General features: G+C 39.6%; 1 protein-coding gene across 2 annotated transcripts in view; it reads left to right on the top strand.

The window, feature by feature from the left end:
- Nucleotides 1-26,993, top strand: part of GABRB3 (gamma-aminobutyric acid type A receptor subunit beta3) — a 221,627-nt gene that overhangs the window by 151,721 nt on the left and 42,913 nt on the right. For both annotated transcript variants that reach the window (XM_070572263.1, XM_070572253.1), the window contains exon 4: nt 7,588-7,808. In XM_070572263.1, coding sequence (XP_070428364.1) covers nt 7,588-7,808 — 221 coding nt within the window. The remainder of the gene's footprint in view (nt 1-7,587; nt 7,809-26,993) is intronic.

Raw genomic sequence — 26,993 nt, 5'->3', positions numbered from 1 at the left:
GAAAGGGTAGTCACGTATGTATAAATGCTTGGCTGGTGAATGGCTCCTGTTCAAGAATGCTTGCTCCCTGGATCCCCCAGTTGGGGCTTCTCCCAGAGATATGAGTGTTAGCACCCCTTTCCTAACCCCCCAGAAAGCCTGCCCACCATCACCTTTTCCTGCCTACCCACTACTGCCTCAGCCCACTGGCTGCAAACCACTGGACCCTGGACTGGGCTGGTGTCTTAGTTACTCAGGAGCTCTGGCTTCTGACCTTTGCATGAAATGGAGTTTTGTAATCTGTTGTAAAACCTAACAACCCTAGTGTCTTATTTTTTCCAATGAAATAAAAATATGCAAATTCTAAACAAATGACTTACAAGCTTGTGGACCACCAACCAATAGTATTTGCCCTCACTTTGTGAAGGCAATGTGAAGCATGTAGGAATATGCATCTCAGTGGACTTTAGTGTTTCATGATGATTGATCTGATATGCACATACACACAAGCAGAGAGAGAGGGTGGACAGGGCCCATGACTTCATTAGATTATCAGAGGGCTTTATGATCCCTGAAAGAAACCCAGAGGAATAAATAGCCTTTTAATTAAATGGTTTTGTTTGTAATGTTCTTTTTTTTTTTATAAGGAAGATTGTCCCTGAGCTAACATCCTGTGCCAATCTTCCTCTATTTTATATGTGGGATGCCACCACAGCATGGCTTAATAAGCAGTGTATAGGTCCATGCCTGGGATCCAAACCATCAAATCCTGGGCCATGGAAGCAGAACACATGGACTTAACCACTGGTCCACTTTTTAAGAGGAATGCTTTGCTTTGAATACAATTCTTACTTTAGTATTTCTTCATGCTGATCCTAAGTTCCTCATAAACCTTTTATGAGACAGAGAAAGAGAAAACAAGAGAGATTCAAGACAATTAAAAATCTAGTGATTTGGGTAAGCTACCATAGTTCAAAACAACTGTAATTAAATAACTCACATTTATATATCATACCCCAGAGAGTTCTAGTTCTCAGTGAACTGGAGAATTCTGGATAAGGATACATTTGGGTTTTCCTCCTCATGACCTATTCTCGCTCCACTGAATTCCATAACCCAGGGCTGTAGTGTCCACTGGAATCTGCTGTGGCATAAACCAGAGATGCTGGAGGTTTTCCTTGTCTGGACAACTATCTCAGTTACAGATGAACCTGGTAGGGCAGAGGCTGCGAGATTCTCAGCAGGTGTCCTGGGTCTGGGTCCACACACACACCTCAGGCCATTTGTGACTGGAGATAAGTCTCCACCACTGGACAGGTGGCTGGAGTAACCCAGGAGCCCAAGGATAATTGCTCACCATTGGCTTCCAGTTGAGGATTCAGAGGTGTACTCTTGAGTGAATGGAGCAGCTGAGGTGGTAGCAGGTGCTGGCAGCTGAGAGGGCTGAGGGCCAGGAAATCAATGCCTTTACTTAGGGTCTCCGAAGTATCTGCTTCCAGCCCCATTCAGGGTTGGATCTGCACCTAAACCAGAAGCTGAATGCTCTCATGGCACCCAGGGCTGTCGAGATGCATGCTAACACAATGGATCTGAGTCAGTATTCATGCACACACACCCAATGTGTCAATTAATTAATTTATAGGAGGGATATTTTATAAATCCCCTTAGTACTGCAAATCTCAACCCTCACTCAAAGCACAGTCTTCCACAATCAAGTGATTGATCAAATTATCACCAGAGGGAGCTTTCTGAAGAATTTGGGGCAGTGTTAGGAGGGGAGCTTATCTCCCTCAACCTGTGGGTCCCACCAACAACAGGAGATTCTGTTCTCCTGGACACAGGGGCTGTCACTGCAGCCCCACTGGCAGCTGTTTCCATAAGCCCTGGTGTCTAGGCTGGTATCCTCTCCTCCTCCTGCCGACACACTCTGTCTAGATGTGCTGATAGAGCTGGTCGTACCACAGCCAGGAATCAGTGCCAGGAGAGAGCCTGCCTCTGCCTAGTGTGTGCCCATCTGATTAGGCCCACCCTCCAGGGCCAGGTTCCTACTCCTCCCAGACTCCTGCTTCTCCCACACCCCACTTCTTCTGGCACCTCCTTCCTCTCTGAGTTCCTCACTAAGCCCAGCTCCTCCCTATTCCTCCACTCCCACCAACCCCTAGTATCCCGTTCCTCCCCAGAACTCTGCTTCTCCTGGACTCATGCTTCTCCCCATATTCTCCCTGAGTCCCACCTCTCTGTGATGCCTGGCTGCTCACTACTCCCCACTGCTGCAGGATGTCTGCTTCTCCCTGCAGTCAGCTCCTCCCTACTTCTGCACCCGGCACCATGCCCTGCTCCTCCCAAATGTCTCTCCAGGAGGTTTAGTCTCCCCTGCAAAGGGTGGAGGTGGGAAAGGAGGCGACAGTCACGACTTCCTCTTATCCTGGTGGAGGCTCTTGGTGTCTTAGGGAGTTGTGTGCCCAGTGTATCAGAAGATATTGCTCCCTGTCCCTGGGGGGATTACACCCCTAGAAAGAAAAGTTGAAAGTCAGGGGCCCGGTGAACTCAGCAAAGCCCCAGTGAGTGGAGATGCCATTACTCGCCATCGCCATCAAACGACTCACTACTATTATCAGGTTCTAATCCCCATGATCCTCAGAGCCCCTGAAAATACTTTGTTTGAGAAATGCCATTTCAGGAATTCTGCGATGTCCTCTTTCCTTCCCTCAGCTGCACCAGGTTTGGGGGTGACCACCCCAGGAAGAAGGCAAGGAAGGGTCCTGACAGCCCTGTGGAGTCACCCTTTTCTCTGCCTCTTCTTCCCATGTACAATCTTGGGGCTGGCCAAAGAGCAGAGCTCACCAACCACATTATTGGATGGCTGGGCTGTTTCTGTGAAGAATATCTGCTGTTTGTGTCATTTTGGCATCTACTGCCACCTACCCAGCCCCTTAGCCACCAGCAGGAACTCCAGCAGCCAGAGGCCTGCTTGCTATTCTTTGAGATGCTCTACCCACCTCAGCCATGTCTTATCTCCCTGCTCTTTTTCATGCTGACAAGTTTCCACCTAGACATCACCTGAGTCCACCAGGAGCCTTAAGATTAAAGACCAAAAGCTTAACTCTCCATCTACATCTCATGTTCCAAGAGGGTTCCAGGGTCCCCCACCGTCCACTGCTAGCCCACTGCAACCAAGATCTCTGTGAATTCCTGGAGCTTTTACAGCCTCAAAGGCTCTCCTTTTTCTGAAAACAGGTTCAAAATTCCAACTCCAGCAGACTCTCTATCCCAGACAAATTGCATCTCTTCATGGCTGTGGTCTTTGGCCCAGGCCACATCACTCCAAATGTGAAAAACAGCAACTTTTCTAGGACCCCCTGAAGAAAACAAACTTTCACAAGAGTCTGGGAGGAGTGGGAACCTGGCCCTGGATGGTGGGCCTAATCAGATGGGCACAATCAGCACATCTAGACAGAGTGAGTCGGCAGGAGGAGGAGAGGATACCAGCCTAGACACCAGGGCTTATGGAAACAGCTGCCAGTGGGGCTGCAGTGACAGCCCCTGTGTCCAGGAGAACAGAATCTCCTGTTGGTGGAGCCCCACAGGTTGAGGGAGATAAGCTCCCCTCCTAACACTGCCCCAAATTCTTCAGAAAGCTCCCTCTGGTGATAATTTGATCAATCACTTGATTGTGGAAGACTGTGCTTTGAGTGAGGGTTGAGATTTGCAGTACTAAGGGGATTTATAAAATATCCCTCCTATAAATTAATTAATTGACACATTGGGTGTTTGTGCATGAATACTGACTCAGATCCATTGTGTTAGCATGCATCTCAACAGCCCTGGGTGCCCTGAGAACCTTCAGCTTCTGGTTTAGGTGCAGAATGGGGCTGGTCTACATAGTAGCTAGGCTAAATGTCTGCAAGGATGGGGGCCTTTGGTTGTGCCAGAGTTCTTATTACTCTTCCTCAAAAGTTACCTTACCTTACATAACCTGATTCTCTGCTCTCCAAAGTAGCTTTGCAAATCATCACCCACCAAGCTCATTTCTTCGTGTTATTCAGAACCTTTAGCTCCCTGTCCCTCAGAGCTTGAGGTTGAAGCTGCACCCTGGAGGGAGGCAGCTTCAGCTTCAAATCTCACTTCTCACAGTTACTTGGGCTTAATGGGGAATGTAGGGTAGGGGCAGGGGCAAATTGCTTGAGCTCTCTAAGTTTTTCTTCATGTATTGGGGATAATAATGAGGATACTAAACATCCCTGATTTATATTTAAATGAGATGATACTAGCATGAGGCATGGCACATGCCGAGGGATCAGAACATGCTTACTGCTGCTGCTGTTATTGTGTGCAGTGCTCACCACTGCATATCCCAAGAGTAGCACCATGGCTCCCTGAGCAGTAGAATCTTCCATTAGCTGGGCCCCAACTGCACAAGAGAGCAGAGGGAGGCTTGGACCTGCCCACTATCCCCTTCCTTTGTGTGCTGGTCTCTGCAGGGGAAAGAAGTGGATATTGACTAGTGTCCCACTCATATCATAACTGGTGCTATAGAAGGCACAGCCACTGCAACAGGTTTGGATTTAAATTGTACTTTTCTTTCTCCCTCTGTTACCTAAGCCCTCTCCCCACCCCAATCCACTAAGTCACCTCAGCAAACACCCAAGACCAAAATGGAGAGGTGCTGCTGATGATGTGAAGAGTAGCATAACCCACAATGAGACCCTATCCGAGCTTTCAGACTGTGAGTGACAGCTGGGTTCCCAGGACAAACTAACACATTTCCCCCATTCTCATGGCACCCCATGTGAGCGCCAGTTGGAAGGGAGATGGGAGATGAGTGCTAGACTTCACGACTCAGGCGTGGGATGCAGGCTTAGAAATCAAAGAAAGAAACAAATGAAACTCTTCTATTTCAATAAGAATGTAATTTGGAGGGTGATATTTAAATTGAAAATCCTTGGCTGCTACCACCAATTTATTTCCATCTTTAATGCCACCAGAACTTTGCATATTTCAGTTAAAATGCATCCCCTACATTAACCAAAGTTAATGATAACTAGGGTGTTGATTATGCACATTCTGGGTCCATTCTCATCCTGAGGTTCTACATCAAACCTAATATCTGTGAACTTTTCAGGACTTCCCTAACCACCACCCCCTTTCCTCCTGTTCTGCCTTATCACCCACCAACAAGCGCTCTCCATTCATCATCCCTCTTACCCATTGAACTCACCATTGCAAAACTGATCTCTGTCACACATAGCCTTGTGTTTTCAGTCTAGGTTTTATGATTATTTAAGTACAGCAGGGCCAACAGATCAGGAGACAGGTGCCATTGAAAAGATAGTTTGTTACTCACAGACTGCAAGAGGAGGGAGCACACCATGCCACGTGGTGGGGTGCAAGCGCAGAACCACCAGGGTCACAGGGAGAGAAAGGAGAAACTGTGGGCAGGAATCTTTAATGTGGTTTCCATGGGAAGGGATGGGCGAGGCAGGATAAGTTGTTTTGAATTATTAGAGTTGGCCCTGGAGCCTAGACTGTCCCTAGCTGCTCGGTGCCTGGACATGGGGTGAGGTACTGGGCTGCAGTGTGAGAGCCCAGCAAAGAAGGGTATTGGGGAGGTGGGCTCTGGATTGGTTGGTTTCCACTTGAAAAGCTCTGTCTAGAACTTGACAGAGTTCTTTGCTATCCCTAGGAATTGGCTACCCCTGGAGGGAGAGAGAACAGTTCCTCCAGGGTCAGCCAGGGCCCAGAGGTTAAAGCATGAGAAAACGAGATAGAAGACATAGTCAATACATCTGGTTATATCACTCAATACTTGGAAACCTTAAGAGGCTTTCATTGGCTGTGGAGCTGGCATTCAAGTTTTTCCACCTCTGGTCACTGCACGGGGTCTAGTCTTGCCCGCCACTCTAGCTTTGCCCACTTGCATCCCAAGTTCCAGCAAAACTGCACTCCTCAGGGTTTCCCATCAACACAGTAAAACCAGGATCCCTCTGTGATGTTTCATGCCCTCTACCTGATATCTAGCTAACCAAGGCCTCTCTTCAAGGCCACTTGCAACTTGCCACTTGAGAATCTTTAATGGGTGGTGGTACGGGATGGGTTACACAAGTAATGGTAGGCACAGAGCTCTGCCCACGGAAGCACCTGCAAAAAAATCCCTGTGTTTCTTCTCTTCCACTCAAACGCTACCTTTCCTTCAAGTTGCAGATAAAACTTCTCTAAGACTCCCTAGCCCATTTGAATTTTCTTGCTTCCCCACTCTTCTGATTTTTTATGGGCTTTACAGCTTAAAACTTATATTGTTTACAGTTGTGTAATATGTATTGGTTTTGTCACCTCCTTGCCTCTGACCCCACCAAGCATCCAGATGTGCCCTTTGTCATTGCAGAGGCCTCTTCACTTCACCACTCTTGAGAGCAGTAATAAACAGGCATTGCTGGATTAGCGAGCACCAAGAACTGCTCTGTGAGGCAGCAGAACAAACACTGGTCGGGTTGTCAGAAGACCTGTGTCTAGGATGGGTTCTTCAACCGCTTTGCCATCCTGCATCTATTGCCCACAAAGCGAGGGTGTTTGCAGACAGGATCTGCAAGTTTGTGGACTCAGAAGCCCCAGTGTGTAAGAGCAGTGAATTTTCCTTCCCTGATTGGAGAGTTTATCTACTCATCTTTGGATTTTCAATTTGGATCCTTTCTGTAGTGGGGTTCAGAATGCCGCATGCGTATTACCAAATTTTCAGACTTGATTGTTCTAGACTTGGATAGCGATTGGCAAAAAGAATAAAAATTAAAAATTAGAATTTCCATGCTTAGCCTCTGATGTGTTGTTTTTTTCCACTTTGTTATTGCACTAACTACTTTACAAACAAAAACAAAATCAGAGCTGTAGGATCATCTGCCTAGATATTTACTTATTTTGTTGACAAGACTATGGAGGCTGCGCTGTGGTCCATCTCCCTGCTCTCACATCTGGCTTTAGCTTCAGGCTCCCATTTTCCCCAGATGAATATGTCATCTCAAGGTCATGATATGGCCCGTTAGTGTAGAAATGGCCATGGCCATTTGTAAGAGAAAGAAAATGTGACAGACAAAGCATAGAGACCTCCTTAGGGAAACGTCCTCCATAGGACGTTGCATCTCCAATGGATGTTTATGGAAGCTTTGTATTTACAGCCTCATGGAGGGCAGCAGGAGAGGAAGGTGGCTTATGTTGCAGAGGGAGAGTTTGCAGAGACAGCTTGTCTGTTGTGGGTGGTTAAGGTACATGTCTGCTTGGAGGGTGGTGGAGGATCTAGGGGAGAACTTAGGTTCCATGCCAGCAGCCTGATTTTTCAATGAGATTTTTTTTTTTTTTTTTGCCTTTATTTCTATGTGGTTATGTCTTAGATGCCAATTTGTCTAGTCTGGTTCTTACCTAAATAAACCAGGATTTATATACCTTACATACACCTATTAAACCTGGTATTTGCACTTAAAAGAAAGCAACCACTACTTCCCACCCTCCCTGAAAATGTCATCTGTTTCCTAGATTCCAACTTGAATTTGGTCAATGGTAGAGGAAATATGCCTGTGGATGAGCACAAACTAATTTTTTTCTCTTCTTTTTTCCCCTCAGGATTACACCTTAACCATGTATTTTCAACAATATTGGAGAGATAAAAGGCTCGCCTATTCTGGGATCCCTCTCAACCTTACACTTGACAATCGAGTGGCTGACCAGCTATGGGTGCCTGACACATATTTCTTAAATGACAAAAAGTCATTTGTGCATGGAGTGACAGTGAAAAACCGCATGATCCGCCTTCACCCTGATGGGACGGTGCTGTACGGCCTCAGGTCTGTCTGCCTCTTAAGGACCAATTTTGCAGTTGCATGGTGCATGGGCATTGAATTTCTCACTTGACATGATTATAGGAAGTGAGGCCATGTCCTCAGATTAATTAGAAGTCATTCATGAAACACTTTGAGCTTCGCAGGAAAAAAAATCTAATAAATACAAGATTTGGGGCATTACTGTTGCTATAAATAGTCCTCAAGCAAGTGAAAAAAATGCTCCTTGGATTGATTTTATATAATTGGGTTGCCATATCTAAGAACACAGATTCCCTACGGATGGATTTCCCATATCATAGCCATGAAGGCCTGTAATTAATATTACCATGACACTGCAGAGGCTTTCAGTAAAGTTTTCCAAAAGCTGTTTGCAGAGTTGGAAAAAAACATCTGTTATGCCAATATAGAGTATAGCCTCCATGGAGCTTTATGAGATGGTGCTGCCAATATTTATGGGAATGACTAAATGTGAGGCTTCCTGATGAGAATCATCTCTCATCAGGTATCATAATGAAATCACTTGAATCGGGAAATCAGGCTGCTGTCTTGAATCCTGAGGAAGCCTTGGGCTTCCTCGGTTACCCTGCTAATCGCCAGACCTTCCCATGATGCTCTGCTACTGCTGGTGGTTAATTGTTGTGAATATCACCCTTGCTAAATGGTACTCTTAAAAATCTTCTGTCTCTTGCCTGGATTTTTGTTTTGTTTTAGAGTAATTGTGTGTGTGTGTGTGTGCATCTTTCTTTATCTCCAGTGCCCTTGAGGCCTTCTAGGAGTGGCACACAGTTTTGAGTGGGACATAGGTGGTTACCTTGGAGAAAAGATTTGTCTCAAAATGTTGTGAGTTCATGGCCTTTTAACTAAGACTCTGAAAGATTTAAGTTAAATCATAACAATATATATTGAAATCCACACCACTGTGACTTTTAGTGCTTCAAGATGAGTAAAGGGAATTGTTTAGCATTCCCTTAAATAGAAAAATGTTGAGTGGCTGTCTCAAAACAAGGGTATATAGAATGAGAGTTGGAATTTTAGCAAAATCAGACTTTTTTTAACTATGAGAAAAAAAAGGGGCACATATTCATCAAGTCATGGTATTACTGTAAAACGGATCTAGATTGAAGTTTTGGGGGTATGTTTTCAGCATTTTGTGCTTTTGCTGGAAATGAGAGATGTGGCTGTAAAGTTCTGGGGGTCCTGATGAGTACATATCATTTGTACAAAAGATTATCTACAAATCTTCTGAGCATAAAATGAGGAGTCATGTCCTTCAATTCCCTGCTCCCTCCAAAAAAAAAACTGGAAAGAAAACCTGTGTGTGTGTGTGTGTGTATGTAGCAGGAGGAGAACAAAAAGAAGCAAATGTCAGTAAAAATTAAGCTAGGCTTTCTTGGCTTTTTAAACAAAAGTTCCTATTTGGATTCTATTTTTATTTTTACATTCTTTATTTTCTTACCAGAGGTAGTGTATTTAGTATATGTCTGTTAAAAGCTAAGAGCTTTAACTCTGTTAGAACAGTGTCATAGTCTTTTTGGGCTGCTATAACAAAATACCACAGACTGGGTGGCTTATAAACGATCGACATTTCTCACAGTTCTGGAGGCTGGAAGTCCAGGATGAAGGTGCTAGGAGATTCAGTGCCTTGTGGGGGCCCACTGCTTGGTTCATACTAGGCACCTTCTCATTGTGTCCCTACATGTTGAAGGGTGAGGAAGCACTGTGAGGTCTTTTTCATAAGAACACTAATCCCATTCATGAGGGCTCCACCCTCCCGACCTGAGCACCTCCACCTCCTAATACCACCACCTTTGAGGGTTACGATTTTAACACATGCATTCTGAGGGGACATAAACCTTTCAAACTTAGCAGACAGAATTATAGAATATGAATGAAAGAACTGTAATAAATTTCCAAAAGTCGTTTGAAAGTGTTGTATTTAGCACCATAAAACAGGTAAGAATAAGAAAAACCAAGAGAATCAAACTATATCTTTAGCTAATACACTGCCTGTAAATTTATATACAAAAGTTAAATAATAATGTATGGGAAACTTTCAATAATAAACTTTGTACAATTATCTAAAAAAATCTCTCTAGTCAAATTTACATCCATTATACATCTCAAACAGACTCTTAAACCAATAAATGAATTTATAAATAAGTAGCTGTTTTTATTCAAATGTAGTCTCAATATACTCCTTAGATCTTTATTTAGAACCTCATATTTTCAAAATAATTCTTCAGATCTATGTGGACTTGGACAAGCTGTCAGAAGGAAAATCTCCAAAAACAGACCACCACATTCCGCATATGCTTAGCAGCTACGCTGTGCCATCTGATTCCTTTTGAAATTGGCTAATCTAGAAATTTCTGTCTTGAGATTTAAAAAACACACATAGCTATGGAGATTAAACTGAATTTGGATTTGAATTAATTTGAATTTTTGGACAAAAATTATATTAGTATTTCAAAATACTGATAATTTTATTAAATTCATATATACATATATTCTGTGCTATTCTATGTGAACTGAAGTACTAATATTCTACATGATATATATACACACACACACAAAATACACACATATACACGCATGTGCATACTATGTATCTTGTTTTTCGATAAAAAACAAAGTGTGAGTGCTCACATTGGTGGGCTACCCTCTATCCTTCCCTTTCTTTTTATTGCTGTGCTCACTGGATCATGTTGGGGACATGGAAAGCCAGGGATGGGCCAATGTATGTGACCCCAGTGATCCACTGTATCCTTTTGGTAAATATGTACCATGGCATGGACCTGAAGGAGGTATGGAGCAGCTGAGGACTTTAGTGGGTTAAACTCCCCATGAAGGTTTATGGAGCACTGGGATTGTTGCTGCTCTCCTGCTTTTAAGGCAATACTGCTGAAGGTCCAACCCAATAGATTACTTTCCTACTGGCTTTATCCCTAAGATACCAGTTCACCTGGCTGTATCCCTGAGACCTTAAGTTTGAATTTTCCTCACCACTGCGTACTAGGATTGGCCTTCACTCCATCTGTGCAGCAGTAGCCCACTCTGAGTAAGTCAATCACCAGTTACCTTCTCTGGGCTCATTTTCCAATTCATTTCCAGCCACTGAAGTACAGGATCAATGAGGGCTTTTGCCTTATCAAGGGTAGATGAAGATCTCTGGCTGTGGATGAGCTGTCCATTACATAGGTTTGTACGTCATCTCAGTCTTCTTTTGGGGAATCATTAATCCATTACGCTGGTGACTCTACAAAAGTAGTCGATGACTGCTCACACAGATGCTGGAGAGTGATCATGTTCTCATAGTGATAAAAGGTCATTTTAAATCATGAACTATTTTTTCAATGATTCTTACAGCCCCTTGAGCTTGAAATTTGGCCTAACACTAGCTTCAACTCACTGGCTTGAGCTCCACTGAATATGACAAGGAACTGAGCCTGCTGCACAGGTCCAAGTCACCATGGGATGTGAGAAAATGCTCTCGATAGATAGAAGATGTTTTAATCTTCACTTGATTAGTTGTATTCTTATTTCTGTTTCCTGTTTTACTGCATTGATTTCAACTTACAGAAAATGAAAAACAATAGGGATAACAATGTGCAATATCTCTTAGCTTTTCCTTGTAATAAGAATGCTTTTTGTGCCCCATTGTGAAAGATGATTTTCACTTTTAGTTTAATGTAGTTATGACTCATTCTTTTACATTAAATACATATATATACACTCACAACCACACACTTTTTTTGGACTGTGTCATGAGTTGGATAACACAAGTATCACAAATTTATGGAGTTAATATTCAACAACTAATTATAAATCAGACAATTTATCCTAAGTTGCTTTTTTTACATATCAGAAATAGAAATAGGTTTTATTAATTGTCTCTTTATATGGCCATTTTTAAAATTTAACCTGTAACTGTGATGTATTAATTTCCTACCTTGATCCATCATTGAATTCCTGAGGTAAGTCCTATTTTGTCATGGTAGGCAATACTCTTAAAAAGTTATTAAATTTGCTTTGCCCATGGCTAATTTACAATTGTTCATTTAAAAATCTTTAGAAAACCAGTTTATTGGTAATAAACATACCTTGTGATCTAGTCATAATACAGTTTTTATTGTCCCCCACCATCCTCTTAAATAAACATTGGTCAGTGAGATATCAAATTTCTTTGCTTTGGGTAAAGATTTGGGCAGAGCTCATGTTTTTTTGTCAATGTTGTAATAGTAGTCGTTTTCCATTTTTATGGTACAAAGGAATTCTCACTTCAATATTTAATACTAAATTCAGATTTAGCATTAATATCTTCCCTTTCTACAGCCCACCCAGCATTATTTCAGGCTGGAAGCCTGTAGTGGCAAAGGGAGGGTAGTTTACTTCTCAGCTTCTCTGCTTCTATTTCTCCTCAATCTCCTTCCCAATCCAGCTTGGTAACCTACACATGACTCCTCCAATTTTGAAGGTTTGTTTTTGGGGGTGGAGGAAAATAAGTAAGAAAAGCTTTATTTGAACTGATGCCATTTTCTGGTGGCTTCTCTGTACCTAGAAGATATTGAAAATTGACTCTTCTAAGGGCTTCCCACCACTGGGCATGTCTCCAGCTGATCCTTTGACCAGCACTTTGAGTTGGGGAAATGGGAGTAGGATGTGTTTCTATTCAATGGAGTCCCTTGGAACTCTTTCCTTAACTGTAGGAATCCATCCTTCATGGTCATCTTCCATCTCTCTATTGATCTAGGCAAGCTTATTATAGAGGATCCAACATAACTGCAGATCCTCCACTTTTTCCCTTGTAGCTCAAGTGTGATCCACAGGATATATGTCTGCATTTCTAGTCTAACAATCCAGTTCCTATTTAATCTCCGCTATCCTGCCACCTCAAGACTACTTTAGTTTTTCCAGCTGTGAGGCAGATACCATTCCTCCTAGAGTCCTGACTGGAAGGAGTTGATCTCTGGATGGTTGGAAACTCTTACAAGAAATCTGTTCCCAAATTAGTTCACTCTCTCTCATTACTCTGACGCTATTAACATCTATGACTTGGCTGAAGTTTCCAAGAACCTTGAACCACTTCACTGAAATTCCCTAGTACATTATCCAGTGGTGAGGTGATAATGTTGGGCCCTTTCACACATTTATGATACATACCATATAGATTGTGTCAAATATATTAATAAATTATATCTGTCTTTAGATTTCTTTCTGTGTTTTGACATAATATGAATCAAGAAGATTTCTCTCTTTTTGTATGATCTGTCACAGATTATATTGTATGGTAAATATCTATTTCTAAAAGAGTTGATGTTTTTGTAAGTATTACAATATCCCCATAAATATATACCTCATGAAACATGTTTTTTATAGATGCATGGTACTTTGTATAGATTCTTGAATGGCATTTCCCACCCTGGCATACACAGCTTCAATTTCTGCTATACTTATAGGTCTCCTTAGGTTTTCTTTTTGTGAGAATTATGAAAATTTATGTTTTTCAGGAAAATGTCCTTTTCATCTGGACTCTCTAATTCATAAGCATGCACATATGCATTGCCCTCTAAAACATATTGTTATATTCCCTTCTTATTATAATCTTATTCAGTAGCATCAGGAAATATTTATCTTGCTCCAATCAAGAGACATAGGGTGGCCAATTGGATAAAAAAAACAAGACCCATGTATACGCTGCATACAAGAGACACACTTCAGAAGTAAGGGTACTCACAAACTGAAAGTGAAAGGATGGAAAAAGATACTCCATGAAAATGGCAAAGAAAAGAAAGTGGAGGTAGCAATACTTATATCAGACAAAAGAGACTTTAAAACAAAAACTGTAACAAGAGACAAAGAAGGGTGCTACATAATGGTAAAGGGAAAAATCCAACAACAAGATATAACACTTGTAAATCTCTATGCACCCAACATAGGAGCACCTAAATATATAAAGCAATTATTAACAGACATAAAAGGAGAAATAGACAGTAACACAATAATAGTAGGGGACTGTAACACTCTGCTTACACCAATGGATAGATCATCCAAACAGAAGATCAACAAGGAAACACTGGTCTTAAACAATACCTTAGACCAGATGGACTTAGTGGATATATAGGGAACATTCCATCCCAAAAGCACAAAATACACATTCTTTTCAAATGCACCTGGAACATTCTCTAGGATTCATCACATATCAGGCCACAAAACAAGTCTCAATAAATTTAAGAAGACTAAAATAATACCAAGCATCTTCTTTGACCACTAAGGTATGCAACTAGAAATAACTACAGGAAGAAAGTGAGAAAAGCAACAAAAATGTGGAGATTAAACAAAATGCTGCTGACCAATGATTTGGTCAATGAAGAAATCAAAGGAAAAATAAAAAAAATACCTAGAGGCAAATGAAAATGAAAATATGACATACCAAAATCTTTGCAATACAGCAAAAGTGATTCTAAGAGGAAAGTTTATAGCAGTTTAGGCCCATCTCAACAAACAAGAAAAATCCCAAATAAACAAAATCTAACAGTGCACCTAAAGGAACTTGAAAAAGAAGAACCAACAAAGCTCAAAATCAGCAGAAGGAAGGAAATAATAAAAATCAGAGCAGAAATAAATGAAATAGAGACTTAAAAAAACTATAGAAAAAATTAATGAAACCAAGAGCTGGTTCTTTGAAAAGATAAAGTAAAATTGACAAATCCTAAGCTAGACTTACCAAGACAAACTGAGAGAAGGCTCAAATAAATAAAATCAGAAATAGAAGAGGAGAAATTACAACAAACACCTCAGAAATACAAAAGATTATAAGAGAATACTATGAAAAGTTATACACCAATAAATTAGATAATCTAGAAGAAATGTAATTCTTAGAAACATACAACCTCCCAAAACTGGACGAAGAAGAGGTAGAGAATTTGAATAGACCAATCACTAGAAAAGTGATCGAAACAGCCATCAAAAATCTCCCCAAAAATAAAAGTCCTGGACCAGATGGCTTCCCTGGTGAATTCTACCAAACAATCAAAGAAAATTTAATACCTCTTCTTCTCAAACTGTTCCAAAAAATTGAAGGGGAGGGGAGGCTCCCTAACTCATTCTATGAAGCCAATATTATCCTCATACCAAAACCAGACAAGGACAACACAAAAAAAGGAAATTACAGGCCAATATCATTGATGAACATTGATGCAAAAATCCTCAACAAAATACCAGCAAATCAAATACAAAAATATTTTTAAAAGATCATACATCATGATCAAGTGGGTTTTATTCCAGGGATGCAGGGATGGTTCAACATCCGCAAATCAATCAATACAATACACCACATTAACAACACAAGAAATAAAAATCACATGATCATCTCAATAGATGCAGAGAAAGCATTGACAACATAGAATACCCATTTATGATAAAAAAACACTAAATAAAATGGGTATAGAATGCCATAATAATAATAAAGGCCATATATGAGAAACCCACTGCTGATATCATTCTCAATGGAGAAAAACTGAAAGCTATCCATCTCAGAACATGAACCAGACAAGGATGCCCACTTTCACCACTCTTATTTAACACTGTGTTGGCACTCCTAGCCAGAGCAATCAAGCAAGAAAAAGAAATAAATGGGACCCATATTGGAAAAGAAGAAGTGAAACTTTCACTCTTTGCAGATGATATGATTTTGTATATAGAAAACCCTAAAGAATCTGCTGGAAAACTTTTAGAAATAATAAATGAATACAGTCAATTCTCAGGATACAAAATCAACATACAAAAATTGGTTGTGTTTCTATACACTAACAACGAAGTAGCATAAAGTGAAATTAAGAATACAATCCCATTTACAATTGCAACAAAAAGAATAAAATACCTAGGAGTAAACTTAACTGAAAAGGTGAAAGATCTATACACCGAAAACAATAAAACATTGTTGAAAGAAATTGAACAAGACACAAAGAAATGGAAAGACATTCTGTGCTCTTGGATTGGAAGAATTACACAGTTAAAATGTCCGTACTTCCTAAAGCAATCTGTAGATTCAACGCAATCCCTATCAAAGTTCGAAGAACATTTATACCAGAAATAGAACAAAGAATACTAAAATTTATATGGAACAACAAAAGTCCCCGAATAACCAAGAACAAAACTGGAGGTATCACACTCTCTGATTTAAAAATATACTATAAAGCTATAGTAACCAAAACAGCATGGTACTGGCACAAAAATAGACACAGAAATCAATGAAACAGAATCAAGAGCCCAGAAATAAGCCCGCACATATAAGGAGAGCTAATTTTCCACAAGGGAGCCAAGAGCATACAACAGAGAAAGGAGATTCTCTTCAATACATGGTGTTGGGAAAACTGGACAGCCACATGCAAAAGAATGAAAACAGACCATCATCTTACACTGTGCAGAAAATTCAACTTAAAATGGATTAAAGAATTGAACGTAAGACCTAAAACTTTGAAACTTCTAGAAGAAAACAGAGGCAGCACGCTCTGACATCAGTCTTAGCAGCATATTTTCCAAGTACTCTATCTGACCAGGCAAGGGAAACAAAAGAGAAAATAAACAAATGAGACTACATCAAACTAAAAATCTTCTGCATGGCAAAGGAAACCATCAACAAAATGAAAAGACAACCTAACAATTGGGGAAGATATTTCCAAACCATATATCTGATAAGGGGTTAATATCCAAAATACACAAAGAACACATATGTCTCAACCACAAAAAAACCAACAACTCAATTAAAAAATAAACAAAAGATCTGAACAGATATTTCTCCAAAGATAATATACGGATGGCCAACAGATACATGAAAACATGTTCAACATCATTAACTACTAGGGAAATGCAAATCAAAACTTGATGAAATTTCACCTCACTCCAGTCAGAGTGGCTATAATTAAAAAGACAGGAAACAACAGGTGTTGGAGAGGATGTGGAGAGGAGGGAACACTTGTACACTGCTGATGGGAGTGTAAACTGGTGCACCCACTATGGAAAACAGTATGGAGATTCCTCAGAAAATTAAGAATAGATCTACCATATGATCCAGCTATTCCACTGCTGAGTATTTATCCAAAGAACTTGAAAACACAAAGGCATAAAGATACATGCACCCCTATGTTCATCGCAGCATTCTTCACAATAGCCAAGACTTGGAAGCAACCTAGGTGCCCATCAAGGGACAAACAGATAAAGAAGATGTGGTATATATACACAATGGAATACTACTCAGCCATAAGAAATGATGAAATCCTCCCATTTGTGACAACATGGATGGACCTTGAGTGTATTATGCTAAGTGAAGTAAGTCAGAGTGAGAAAGTAAAATACCATATGATCCCAATCATAAGTAGAAGATAAAATCAACAACAATCAAACACATAGCAACTGAGGTTGGATTGGTGGTTACCAGAGGGGAAGGGAGGAGGTAAGAGGGAGAAAGGGGTGATTAGGCTCACATGTGTGGTGATGGATTATAATTAGTGTTTGGGTGGTGAACATGATGTAATCTACACAGAATTCAAAATATATTATGATGTACATCTGAAACTTATATAATGTTATAATCCAATGTTACTGCTATAAAAACAAAAATTAAAATTAAAAAGGAAATTAAAAAAGAAATATTTATCTATTTAATTTATATTTTTAAAGACCTAGGCTTTGATTTTATATCATAATTCTGTTCATTAATTTCTGCCTTATCTTTATAAACATCCTCCTTCTCTTGCTTTTAAAGATCTGTTTATTCGGGAAATGACATCAGCAAAATGTCAGACTAAGAAGCTTCAAGCTCTTGTTTCTCCACAGAAACATCAAAAGACAAACAGAAACTGTGTGAACTAACTTTTTAGGAGCTCTGGAAAATATTCTAAGGTTGACAGCAACCAACCAAATTCCAAATAAAGAAAATAAAGAAAAACCTATATTCAAACAGTAGGAAACTTTTATGGCATTTTTACCTGCCATCCCCTCCCTATTTCCAGGGTGGTTTTGGTCTTGAAGAGTTGCCAGCCCCTTGTTACTAGTTCTCTCTCTTACATTGAGAGAGCATAGCAGATCTCATTTCTGAATTATTGTATTACATATGTTCTAAACTGTCTGGAGGATACCTGAAGGACTGAAGCAAGATGCTCGTCTCTATTTTGCATAAGGCAGAATGCAGGCAGGAAAAGAGGGAGGTACTGCTGATAAAGGCTGCAACATGTCTACAAATCCATAGATATCTATGGCAAGAGTTTCTGGGTGGACATGAAAAATACGTCATCTAAGATCTATAGGAGAAGCTGGGGTGAGATTCCCTGGGAAATCTGGTCACTTAAAAGGAACTACACATACAGGAGAATTTAGAAAGCCATGCATATGCCCAGGCAAGACATATCCTCAAAGAAGTCATGATAAGACCTAAGTTTTCACCTTGGCTGAACCCTAGGCTCAAAGCCTTGCTAACTAAGTTGTGAAGGAATGAAGAAATGGTTCCTCTCTCTTTTTTGTTTGCTTGTTTTTGTGGGATTTTTTAATTTGTTTTAGAGCCTGGCATTCATAGAAATCTCAGTTAAAACATTAGCTGAACATAAACTAACAGAACTGAGACAGCTGATTACACTTGACAAGGAATAGTTTTCTCAAAAATGTGAGAAATGTCTCCAAACAAATGGACTACTAAAGCCTGCACCCCTCCCCCTAAGCCACAAAAAGACAAAACAGCCAACCCTGGTGAAAGGGGAAAATCTGATTTCTAGAGTAACAACATAATTGTCAAATGCCCAATTTTCAAGAAAAAAAATCACAAGCCATACAACAAAACAGGAAAACATGATCCATTCAAAGGAACAAAATAAATTGACAGGAACCATCCCTGAGTAAGCCCAGACGTTGGAAGTACTAGATGAAGACTTTAATTCATTTGTCTTAACTATATTCAAAGAGCTAAGGGAAAACATGGACAAAGAACCAAAGGAAATAGGGAAAATGATGTATCAATAAAAGAAACAAAATAAAATAAAAGACAAATTGTAAAAGGAAACCAAACAAATTCTGAAGTTGAAAAATACAATAATTGAAGTAAGTAATTCACTAGAAGGGTTCACCAGCAGATTTGAGGAAGCTGAGGAAAGAATCGGTAAAAGTGAAGATAGGACAGTTAAAATTATTGAGTCTGAGGAACAGAAAAAAAAAGATTGAAGAAAAGCAAATGTGGAAGCCTAAGGGACTTGTGAGAAAGCATCAAGTGCACCATTATATGTATTATGGGAGTCCCAAGAGATGAGAGTGAGAAAGGGGCAGAGAGATTATTTGAAGAAATACTCACCAAACACTTCCCAAAGTTGATGAAAAACATGAATTTACAAATCCAAGAAGCTCAATAAACTCCAATTTGGATAAAAACTAAAGAGACACACGCTAGGATATGCTTAATAAAACTGTGAAAAGCCACGAACACACAGAATCATGAAATCATTAAGAGTGAAGTGACTCATCACATATAAGGGAGACTCAAAAAAGATTATCAATCAATTTTTCATCAGAAACTTTGGAGGCCTGAAGGCAGTGGGATGATTAAATATTTAAAGTGGTGAAAGACAAAATCTATTGAGAGAGAATTCTATATCTGGCAAAATTGTCCTTCAAAAATGAGGAGGAGGTAACAAGTTCCTAGATAAACAAAAGCTGATGAACTTTATTACCACCAGACCTCCCCCATAAGAAAGGCTAAAGGGAGTCTTTTCAGGTTGAAATGAAAGGATGCTAGACAGTAACTTGAAGGTATATGAAGGTGTAAAGATCTCCAGTAAAGGTAAATAAAACCAGCATATTTTAACTTTTGTTTGTAACTCCATTTTTTATTTTCTACATGATTTAAAAGACAAGTGCATAAAATAATTATAAATGTATGCTATTAAGTATACAATGTATGGAGATAGAATTTGTAACAAAGCATAGGGAGGTACAAAGAGAATTGAGTAGAAAATTTATATGTGGTTAAAGCTGGTATCCATCCAAATTAGTTATAATTTTAGGATGTTATATCATCCCCATAGTAACCAAAAAAAAATCTATGGAATATACATAAATGAAATGAGAAGGAAATCAAAACACATCACAAAAAAGTCAATTAAACAGAAAAGGAAACTAAGATGAGAGAACAACAGCTATACGGCATACAGTAAACAAATAGAAAAATGGCAGATATGTCTTTCCTTATCAGTAAATGTAAATGGATTAAAATCCTCATATAAGAGCTAGAGAATGGCAGAATGGATAAAAAGTAAAACAGAAAAAAAAGTAAAATATAAATAAAACAGGATTTATCTATATGCTATCTACAAGAGACTCACTTTAGTTCTAAAGACACAAAGAAATTTAAAGTGAATGGATGAAGAAATTTATTCCATATAGATAGCAATCAACAGACACCTTAAGTGGCTATACTAGTATGAGATGAAATAGACTTTAAGTCATATACTGTAACAAGAGACAGAGGACAACACCATATATTGATAAGAGTAAATTCACCAAGAAGATATGACACCTATAAACATAAGCACCAGACATCAGAACTCCAACATATATGAAGCAAACATTCACAGAATTGAAAGGAGAAATAGACAGTTCTACAATAATACCACAACTTATGAGATGCTGGGAAGCAGTGCGAAGAGGGAATTTTATACCTGTAGACACTTACATTAAAAAGAAGAATCCAACTTTACACCTTAAGGAACTATAAAAAAGAGTAAAACCAACGCTAGCAGAAGGAGTAAAATAATAAAGAACAGAGCAGAGATAAATAAAATAGAGTACTAAAACTAGTTAGAAAAAACAATGAAACTAAAATCTGGTCCTTTGAAAAGTTCAACTAAATGGAAAACCTTTAGTTAGATTGACTAAGAAAACCGAAGACTCAGATAACTAAAATCAGAAATCAAAAGGTTAACATTACTACAATTTTACAGAAATAAAAAGATTTATAAAACAATACTATGAAAAATTATATGCCAGAAAATTGGATAACCTAGATGAAATAGACAAATTCCTAGAAACACAAAACAAAACTGAATCATGAAGAAATAGAAAATCTGAACAGACGTATAACTAGTTTGATGATTGAATCTGTAATCAAAAACCTCCCAACAGAAAAATCTCTGGGTCCAATGGCTTCACTGGTGAATTCTACTGAACATGGAAAGAAGAGTTAACCCCAATTAACACACAATGAAACTCTTCCAAAAAACTTGAAGAGGAAAGAATTCTTCCTTACTCATTCTATGAGGCCAGCTTTATTCTGATACCAAAGCCAGACAAAGACACTACAAGAAAAGAAAGCCACAGATCACTATCCCTTATGAGTATTAATGCAGAAATCCTCAACAAAATACTAGTAAACTGAATTCTGTAACATTTACCATGACCAAGTGGGATTTATTCCTGGAATGCAAGAATGGTTCAATATGGGAAAATGACTTTAACAAAATGAAGGAAAAAAACCACATGATTGTCTTGATGCAGAAAAAGCATTTGACAAAATTCAACACCCATTTATGATAAAAATGTGCAAAGTACTAAGAATAGAAGAAAACTTCCTCATATGATAAGGGCTGTATATGAAAAACTCGCAACTAAAATCAAGTTCATTTGTGAAAGATTGAAATCTTTTCCCATAAGATCAGTAACAAGTCAAGGACACCTGCTTATGCCATATCTGTTCTAATTGGAAAGGAAGGAGTAAAGGTTGCATTTCTATGTGCTAATAATGAACAATCCCGAAAGGAAATTAAGAAAGCAATTTTATTTATAGTAGTATCTAAAAGAATGAAATAGGAATAAATTTAATGATAGAGGCAAAAGACTTGTACACTAAAAACTATAAATATTGCTGGAAGAATTTAAAGAAGATGTAAGTCATTGGAAAGACACCTTGTGTTCATTGATTGGCAGACTTAATATTGTTAAGATGACAATACTACCCAAAGTGATCTACAGATATGATGGAATCTCTATTAAAATCTCAATGATGTTTTTTTGTTTTTCAAATGGAAAAACACATTCTGAAATTTAGATGGAATCATGTGGAACCCCAAATAATCTGAAACAATCTTGAAAAAGAAGAACAAAGTTGAAGGTCTCACATTTTCTGATTTCAAAACTTACTACAAAGCCATGGTAGTCAAAACAGTGTGATACTGGCTTAAGAACAGACGTATAGGCCAATGGAATAGAACAGAAAGCCCAGAAATAAACTCTTACATATGTGATCAAATGATTTTCAACACAGCGCCAGAGAAACCCATGGAATGAGAGAAAATATTCACAAATCATGTATCTTATAAGGCTAGTTAATATACAGAATATATAAAGAACTCCTACAAGTCAACAACAAAAAACAAATGATCAGTTCAAAAATAGGCAAAGGACATGAATAGACATATTTCTCCAAAGAAGATGTACAAATGGCCAATAAGTATGTAAAATGAGGCTTAACATTATTAGCCGCTAAGGGAGTGCAAATCAAAACGACAGTGAAATACCACTTCACACCCATTAGAATGGCTATTGTCAAAAAACGGAAAAGGACAAGTGTTGGCAAAGTTATGGAGTAATTGGAGCCTTTATGCCTTGCTAATGGGAATGTAAACAGGTCAGCCACTATGGAGAGCAGTATGACAGCTTCCCAAAAAGTTGAACATAGAATTGTCATAAGATCTAGCAATTCTTCTTCTAGGTATATACCAAAAGAAACAAAAGCAGTGACTCAAACAGATGCTTGTATGCCAGTGTTCACAGCAGCATTACTCACAATTGCCACAAAGTAGAAAGAACCCAAATGTCCATCAACACATGAATAGATAAACAAACTGTGGTATATACATACAGTGGAATCTTATTTAGCCTTAAAAAGGTATAGAATTCTGATACATGCTACAACATAGATGAACTTTGAAAACATTATGATAAATGAACTAAGCCAGGAACAAAAGGACAAATATTATATGATTCCACTTATATGAGGTAACTACAATAAGTGAATTCATAGAGAGAGAAAGTACAATATAGAAGTCCCAGGAGAAGGGGAGAGTGGGGAGTTATTATTTAATGGAGACAAAGTTTCCATTTGGGAAGATGAAATAGTTCTGGATATGGATGGTGGCAATGGTTGCGTCGCAGGTGAATGTATTTAATGCCAATGACCTGTATACTTAAAAATTATTAGAATGGTAAATTTTATATTATGTATAGTTACTCCAATTTTTTAAAAGATAATTCTTTATTGTCTCATGTTTAATTATAATTTGTTGACTTGTATACTGTTTAATTTTGCTCCATTTGTCTAGTAAAGCTCAATTTCATACCCATTTTCTGTCCTGTACCTGTCATCTTCTTTCTATTTTCAAAGCTTTGTCTTCGTCTTCTGCCCTTAGGAAGGTTTTACAATTTGCCCTCTCCTTTCCACTCTAAATATGGTCCCCAGACCAGCAACAGCAGCAACATCATCTGGGAAATCCAGAATTACAGACCCACACCAGATCTGCTCACAAACTGCATTTTAACAAGATCCCTCAGTGACTTGTGGGCCCATTGAAGTTTAAGAACTCATCCCTTCATTAAATGACTTTCAGCTGTGTCAGTTCTTCAGTCTCTGTCTTCAGTACAAATTTCCATTCAGCACTTGCAGTGGGAGGAGTCTTTGCATTCTTTTCACAGTTTTACAGCATCTGTCCATCTCTGCCTTCATTGCAGGCTGTTCTTTCCTTATGTCTCCCTGTTCTTCTTTACTTAAAGAGAATATATGCATTCATGCCTTTTGAAACCAGACACATCTTCCAAGTTTTTCAACTTTCATTTTCTATCCTTCCATATTTTTCACTGAACATGTCTTTGTTTTATTGAGAATGTTTATCCATAGGTGGGATAGATTCATGGAGACAAACTGGTTTTCTAGTGAGATTATGGATATGGTGACTTTAGCTTCTTTCAGGCTCACTCTCACTTTGGAAGCTTTAGCCCCAAAGCTGTAAATCTGAAGATCAGGTTAATTGCTCCATCTGTGATACCTAATTGCCGTTCATTTAGGGTAGGTCCACCCCAGTGACTGCTGGCTTAGCTGGTTAGGCCATGAAGTTGGGCGCAATGTATGATACTTGGAATAGAGTCTTGAATGACACCTTCTGCTCTGGCACACGCGTCCCTGCCCTGTGCATATCTGCCTCTAGCCACAATGGCTTTTCTTTGAGGTGGTGGGTTGTGGGCGTTTGTGTCTCCCCAGCCACTTTCACCCAGGGAGTTGTATACTCTAAAGCTATAGAGGGGGAAAGAGAGAGAAGAGTTGAGGGGGTGGGTTAGAGGGCGGGCCAGGTCTCTCATTCTGTCTGACTCAACACTGTTTTTCTAGCCCTTTCCAGTGGAGCTGACAGTGGTGATGATGTTCTAGAATGTGTACTATCCAATACAGTAGCCACCAGCCATATGTGGCTACTGAGCACTTGAAATGTGGCTAGAGGAACAGAGGAACTGAATTTATAATTTTGTTTAATTTTAATTAACTTAGAATTTAAATGTAAATAGTTTCATGTGCCTAGTGGCTATCATCTTGGACAACACAGTTCTAGAAGTGAAGCCCCCCAAGTGCCATAATTAGATCCAGATGGTTGGGGAGACTCAAAGTACTTTTCTGATTCCTTCAAATTGTTTCCTCCCTTCTTCTTCAGAGGGCTGAGCCTGTGATGTTTTCCTGAGAACTTCCTCAGTCCCCAACCCAACAGTGCTGTTCCTGGCAGGTGCTCAAGGGTCTGGCACACACTTCTCTCTTGGCTCAGGTTTTTAGCACTGTTGCCAGTTTGGGCCTTTGTGTTGCCTTATCACCACATTTTTTGAAAATCAGGAGGAGGCACATCAGGGCCAGTCTCATTTGCCTGATGTGACTACTCTTTTCACCAAGATTGATATTCCTGAAATGATAGTGGATTTATGCTGAAATGGAGAAATAGATGCTCCTGCTTTAGAAAAATACTAAGGGCTTTGCTATCTTACCACACTCCTGAGAAGTATTTGTAAGATAATTTATGCTTTTCTATGTATGCAGTTACTTGTGTTGATTGTTGTATCTGTCATTTATTGCCACAATGTTGCTGTGTAACAAACAGCTAGAAAGCCTCCATGTCAGACAATGATAAGTGATCATCACTTGTGTGTCTGAGTGATTACTGAGCATGTCTGCTGATTCTGGCCAGCTCACTCACAAGCCCAGGGGTGGCGGTGGTCTCTGCAGGGATGAGTGGGCACCCGTATCCTGCTCCCTATATCTATTCTTCTCCTAGGACCAGCAGACTCATCTGGGTGTAGTTTCCTCACAGCAAAGGCAGAAGCACAAGAGGAGACTAGAAACACAGAATACTTCTTGGGCACTAAGCTTGGGACTGGCACCTTGTCATTTCCACACATTCTGTCAGACAAAGGAAGTCACAAAGTTGGCCCTCATTCACGAGGTGGACAGACAGCTACTCTTTAGTGAGAATTGCAAATGACAAAAAGAGAGTGGATACTGGGAAGGAGGGAAGGAATGGGGCTGCCAACACAATCAGCTTACCACAATGATTTTCTCAGCAACATCCTAAATGAGTCTGCATAGCGAAGGACTTCGGACAGTTCTGTGAATGTATTTTTTCTTATTTTTTTTGTAAAACAAAACACAAATTGGGATAACTTAAATGTTGGCTTATGTTCTGTGTCCTGTCCACATTGAATAAGCACTTGCGTTAGAAGAATGCTTGGTCAGTCTGAATTATTTGATTTAGGTCCTTAATCTCAGCATCTGAATTCCTATTCCTGGAAAAATGATAGACACCTCTACTGCCTGATGGACCTGGCATATAGGGAACCAGTAATGAAGATGAGTATGAGTTACCATAGTGCAGGTGCAGAAAGCTAAATGGTTACCTGTAAAGCAATACTCCAGGTATACTGCCATCCCATGGCTGTAGACACAACAATTGCCCAGAGTTCTTGGACATTTAGGCACCCCCAGTGAAAGCCAGAAGTCACACAGGAGGTGATGCTAACTTGCTCCTGGGTCCACTTAGTTTAAGAAGATTGTGATCAGAGAGCTAGGATTCCACTGATGGCTGCATTTTGCTGTGATGTACACTGCAGTAGAAACATTAAAACTTGTAGGCTTCAACATCAGCCTGCTAAGATTTCATTCTGCAGCAGCAGGATTCAGAGACCACATCCAAGTATCTTGACCGGTGAGCCCATGGAGGCTCTCAGAGGATCAGTAATCATGCAAGGTCAGAGCTCCTACTGGGAGTGCTTAAGAGAGGGCAGATGTCCCCTCTGGCTCTTAGATTTGAGGGATTAAAGGCAAGAAGGGCCAAGGTACCTCTTTGTGTTTCCACATTTTGTTTGGGTCCCATGCTATTGCTTACATCTTCTCCCTGTATCTTCAAAGTAATTTTCTGTTCAGTGAGTATTTACAGAACACCTGCTGTGTGTATGTGGGCACTGTTATAGGCATTGGGGAGCTGGCTGTGACCAGGCTCACCTGAGGAAGGGCAGGGGCCTGCAAGTCAACAAATAGATGGATGCTGCAACTGTAGTTGGTTCGAAGTGCAATGAAAACATTAAAATGGGGGTAATGAGAGGAGAAAGGACTGGGCCTGAGATACTTCAGTTCTGGAAGGCCTCTGAGAAAGCCAGTCAAGGGCATTTTAATCTCTGTATTACCTCTCTGGTAATACCTCTCTGGTATTTGCCGTGAATCTAAAAGATTCTTACAAGTGGAAAAAGAGATTGTGTGTGTTGCCGTAATGATTCACTGTAAGCATGGATCCAAGACTCTGCCCATAGTCCACCTTTCGCAGCAACACTGACAAGGAGTAGTTTCATACCTCGACCGACAGATGGACATTTCAGGCAAATGTTCGTGCTAGTAAATGTGTTCCTGATCAGCTAACAGCGACATTTCTACAGCAGCTTCTCCAGGTCATCTGTAGAGAAATCTGCATTTGTGCAATAACGTGAAGAATTTGCATCTGCTCTTCTTTGTAATTGGTGGAAATTTAAAACTGGAAGTGCTGACACAAAAGTACATCTCAAAAGGTTAATATATTGAGACAAAGTTAAAACCCTTCAACATGCTGAAAGCCACGGGCCTCCCTGACTCAGGCT

The sequence above is a fragment of the Equus przewalskii genome, chromosome 1, assembly GCF_037783145.1.
Source record: "Equus przewalskii isolate Varuska chromosome 1, EquPr2, whole genome shotgun sequence".
In the NCBI taxonomy this organism is placed as follows: Eukaryota; Metazoa; Chordata; class Mammalia; order Perissodactyla; family Equidae; genus Equus; species Equus przewalskii.
Note: the sequence above shows the minus strand (reverse complement) of the source record. Positions and strands in the feature narration are given on the sequence as shown.